At 39.9% G+C, this 4,914-nt stretch overlaps 1 protein-coding gene across 1 annotated transcript; it reads left to right on the top strand.

Moving 5' to 3' along the window:
* Positions 1-634: 634 nt before the first annotated feature.
* Positions 635-4,581, top strand: LOC142173397 (uncharacterized). The gene is made up of 6 exons (XM_075238978.1): positions 635-979; positions 1,142-1,711; positions 1,844-3,229; positions 3,308-3,823; positions 3,884-4,425; positions 4,572-4,581. The coding sequence occupies exons 1-6, from the start codon at positions 635-637 to the stop codon at positions 4,579-4,581; spliced, it is 3,369 nt and encodes a 1,122-aa protein (XP_075095079.1).
* The last annotated feature ends 333 nt before the right edge of the window (positions 4,582-4,914 follow it).

Here is a 4,914-nt window from a genome sequence, read left to right as displayed (position 1 = left end):
TTTGTTGCTTTTCTTTTCTTTATTCCTAATATTTTATCCATGTATATGAAAAAAATTGAGGTCCCGATGTACTAGATTTTTATTTTTCAAAGGAAGATGGGAATTGAGGGTCAAGTGGGCTAGGCAGTGTCTATGAGCTACAATTCAAGGAGTATGAACGGGCTTATGAGCGGGCAATTGATCCAAGAGCATCTGGGGAAATAGAGGAAGTGCCTTTGGAATCTGGTACTAACCAAATTATGCAGCTACATCTTAATGTTCCACTTAAGACTCCTCTACAACATTAACATGATTTAGTTACACATAATGTGACACCAATTGATGAAGACTTATTGAGACAAAATCCAATGGAGGATGAAGGAGATGATGAATCAACTGCACAAAACTTCAAACAAGTGGCTAGGGAAGGGGATTTATCACCCACAGCTAGTGCTAAAGGAGGTAAGAAAACTAAGAAGAATCAGAGTAAAGATCCACCACAACCTTCAAGAATAATGTCCAGGAAGGCAGCTTCTCTATCTAAATGATGATTATCAAAACGATAATATGGAACATAAGGTCTGTGAATACACAACAGGCCTTTCCTAGGGTGATCAACATCAATAAGGAGCATAATTTTTGTGTAGTTGCATTGATGGAGCCTTTTCAAAAGAAGGGACTCATTGATAGATATAGAAGGAGGTTGAATATGGAGACTGCTTATGCAAATATTAATGGGAAAATATGGTTGCTCTTCGATGTAGTGGTGGAATGGGAATTAGTGGAGGATACTGAGCAACAGGTGACTGTGAGAGTGTTTCACCATGACCTAAGGCAGCACATGATGATGACATTTGTTTATGCAAAATGTTCAGCAATTGAGAGGTTGGAATTGTGGGATCACTTGTATTACTTAGCAAGTGATATGGAATTACCATGGTTGGTAGGAGGGGATTTCAATGTGGTATTGCATGAAGATGAGAAAATAGGGGGACTTCCAGTACACCCTCCTGAATATGAGGATTTTGCATTTTGAGTAAACTCTTGTGGTTTGTTTGAGCAAGGGTACAAAGGAAGTCCATTTACATGGTGGAATGGGAGATCCAATGCTGAGTGTATATTCAAGAGATTGGATAGAATTTTTGTTAATTTGCCATTTCAGAACATGTTGCCAACTATTGAAGTTCAGCATCTAATCAGAGCTGGATCAGATCATGCCCCATTGCTAATGACATCTGGGGTGCAGACAACCAATTTTGTCAAGCCTTTCAGGTTCTTGAACTTTTGGACAAAGCATGCTACATTTATGGATATGGTGAGGCAGAATTGGGAAGCTGATTTCATAGGGGATTTGTTTTTTATGTTCAAGCAGAATATCAAGAGGGTGAAGGCAGCACTTTCAAAATGGAGTAGGGAAATATTTGGTGATATCTTCAAGCAATTGGCTATTTTGGAGGACATTGTTAGGGTGAAGGAGATGTTGTTTGAAGAAGAGCCTACAACTGAGAATAGGATTGTGCTTCAAAAGGCTCAATCTGAATTGAATAAATACTTGAATATTGAGGAGCAGTATTGGAAGAAAAAAGCTGGGATGACTTGGTTTGCTGAAGGAGATAGGAATACAAGTTTCTTTCACAATCATGTCAATGGCAAAAGAAAGAAATTGCAACTGAAGAGGATCAAAAGTGGCAGTGGGGTATGGATTGAAGACCAGGAGCAATTGGCTACAACTGTAGTGGACTTCTATCAAAAATAGTTCACAAATGAAGGTGATGCTTCTGAATTTTCCTTGCTCAATAATGTACCTTCAATGGTCACCATGGATCAGAATTTGTAACTTAGCAGATTGCCAATAATTGAAAAGGTAAGGGCAGCAATTTTTGAGCTTAGTGGGGAGAGTGCTAGTGGTCCTGATGGATTCACTGGCCTATTTTATCAAACATGCTGGGATGTTATTGGTGCTGATATACACAACATGATGCTACACTTCTATGGAGGAGCTGCATTGCCTAAATCCATCACTCACACCAATCTAGTGTTGCTGCCTAAGAAACCTAGAGTTGAGACCTTCTCTGACTTAAGACCTATTAGTTTGAGCAACTTCGTTAACAAGGTCTTGTCTAGGGTGTTACATGACAGATTGGAGAGTTTTTTGCCATCTCTAATATCTCCTAATCAATTCGGATTTGTAAAGGGTAGGAGTATATTTGAGAACATCGTATTGACTCAAGAAATTGTCACTGACATAAGGTTAAGGGGAAAGCCAGCTAATGTGGTGATCAAGCTTGATATGGCTAAGGCCTATGATAGGGTTTCATGGAAGTACTTATTGCATGTGCTAAGGAAGATGGGATTTTCTAAGCACTTCATCAACATGGTGTGGAACTTGATGTCAAATAACTGGTATTCAGTATTGGTGAATGGGCAGTCCTCAGGGTTCTTTAAGTCTACAAGGGGTGTGAAACAAGGGGATCCCCTATCTCTAGCATTGTTCATTCTGTCAGCTGAGGTACTTTCCAGGTCGTTGAATAAGCTCTTTGAAGACAAGTCATTTGTGGGATTTGGAATGCCTAAGTGGTTTGATCCTTTAAACCACTTAGCATATATTGATGATACGATAATCTTTGCATATGCTCATCCTCCCTCCTTGAGCAAGATTATGGCAGTATTGGGGAACTATGAGAAGATATCAGGTCAGATGATCAACAAATATAAGAGTTCATACTATAAGCATTCAAAGGTTGCTAACAGATTGTTTCAGGCAGTTGGAGCTATCACAGGATTTGCAAGAGGTAAATACCCTTTCACATATCTAGGGTGTCTTATTTCTTACACTAGAAGGAGGAAGGACTATTATGAGGATCTTATCAAGAAGGTGAAGGCTAAATTGCATTCATGGAAAGGAAAGATGCTGTCATTTGGAAGAAAGGCAACACTCATCTCTAGTGTGTTGCAAAGTATGCCAGTTCACATGTTATCAGTCCTTGATCCACCAAAAAACATCCTGGAGCATCTACATAAGACTTTTGCTAGGTTCTTTTGGAGCACAAAGGAAGAAAGGAGAAGCAGACACTGGGCTTCATGGCAAAAATTTTGCCTTCCTAAAGAGGAAGGGGGCCTAGGTTTTAGGTCCTTACATGATGTCTCAAGGGCACTGTTTGCTAAACTATGGTGGAGGTTTAGGACCACAAAATCTTTGTGGTCTAATTTCATGTGGAATAAGTATTGCAAGAAGGAACTACCAACAGTGGTGCATTTTAGGGGAGGGTCTCATGTTTGGAGAAAAATGTTGAATGCTAGGGAAGAAGTAGAACATGAGATCATATAGGAATTGAAGAGTGGAACCACTAATATTTGGCATGAAAATTGGACTGGATTTGGTGCACTTTATCACGTATTACTTGAAGACTTTCCAATCAATGAAGATCTTCAGGAGGTGGCAAAACTGCAGCAAGGGGAAGCATGGGATGATCAACTGCTAGATCAAACTTTTAATGAGGAAATTGCAGAACATATAAGACTAAATGTGCATTATGAAGGCAGTGAGGGATATTGGGATAGGCCATACTGGATGCCAACTCCTTCAGGCAAGTTCAGTGTTAGTAGTGCTTGGAAAATATTAAGGCATAGGGCTGATCCTAATCAGGAATTCAAGTTAATGTGGATTAAAGGTTTGCCATTAAAGATATCCTTCTTCCTGTGGAGATTGTGGAGGCAGAAAATAGCCACTGATGACATGTGGAGGACGCAAGGGCAAATAGTGATGTCTAGGTATTGGTGTTGTCTGCAGCCCCAAGAGGAATCCATTGAGCATATATTTGTCACAAATCCTACTGCCTCTAAGGTACGGAACTTGTTCATGGGAGCTGCTAGAATTACTGTAAAATTGATTTAATTGAAGCAGATTATAAGGCATTGGTGGTATGCTCAGTGTTGTCCAAAATTAAAGCCACTATGTCAAGCAGTACCAGCTATCATCACTTGGGAGCTTTGGAAGAGAAGAAATGCAGGTAAACATGGGGCTTCAGTGTCCACAAATAGGGTGATTCATGAGATAAATAGGACATTGCATCAACTGGCAAGGGTGAGGTATACTTGGATGCCTAATATTCCATTGTTATGGCCAGACATGATTCAATACTTTGAAGGATATAAACCTACATTGACCACTACAAGAGTAACATGGCAGCTTCCTTTTCATGGTTGGTACAAATGTAATACTGATGGAGCCTCAAAGGGCAATCCTGCACCTAGCTCCCTAGGCTTTTGTATGAGGGATGATAAAGGTGATGTGGTGTATGCTAGGGCAGTAGACCTAGGAGTGACAACTAATGTGGTAGCTGAAGCTAAGGCTATTCTTCAAGGGTTAGAATACTGTGTGGAGCATGATCTTCACCCTCTAATATTGGAGACTGATTCATTGGTGATGAAGAAAGTGATAGAAGGGTAATGGGATCCTCCTTTGGTAATTGCACAAGATGTGAAGAAACTTATAGAGATGAAGGACAACTTCAATGTGATCTTTCAACATGTGTTCAGAGAAGGCAACTCAGTAGCGGATTTTATAGCTAACATTGTGTTTTCTTTTACAGGTACATCTGAGTTTCATTCATTCTCTGAACTGCCTAGTACAGGGAGGAGGTTGATCAATCTAGAAAAATCTCAATCACTTAACCTTAGGGTTAGGATAGCAAAGATAAGAACCCCAGACTGATGGCTTCACAGGATTTGACTCTGGTATTATCATGGTCCCATGCTCATTCTGGGGGTGCTTTGATTGTGTACAGAAAAAATGCGATAAGCAGGTGTGGGATGGTACAATTTATCCTACTTCTGATATGTCTAAATGCTAAGGAAAATGTTGAACCCATCATATGGTATTTCTGGAGATTGTTGAATCATTTCTCAGTGGTATTAGCATGCTTTCATGCTCAA

The sequence above is a fragment of the Nicotiana tabacum genome, chromosome 19 (genome assembly GCF_000715075.1).
Source record: "Nicotiana tabacum cultivar K326 chromosome 19, ASM71507v2, whole genome shotgun sequence".
Lineage (NCBI taxonomy): Eukaryota > Viridiplantae > Streptophyta > Magnoliopsida > Solanales > Solanaceae > Nicotiana > Nicotiana tabacum.
The sequence above is the reverse complement of the archived record's forward strand: the minus strand, read 5'-3'. Positions and strand labels throughout refer to the sequence as shown.

What these genes read in the sequence shown, in the direction of transcription:
- LOC142173397 (XM_075238978.1), top strand. Translation starts at nt 635, where the DNA reads ATGGAGCCTTTTCAAAAGAAGGGACTCATTGATAGATATAGAAGGAGG. An exon ending in AGGAGCAATTGGCTACAACT is followed by an intron (nt 1,712 to 1,843) that starts GTAGTGGACTTC and finishes ATAATTGAAAAG; the next exon opens with GTAAGGGCAGCAATTTTTGA. An exon ending in CAAATCCTACTGCCTCTAAG is followed by an intron (nt 3,824 to 3,883) that starts GTACGGAACTTG and finishes TAATTGAAGCAG; the next exon opens with ATTATAAGGCATTGGTGGTA.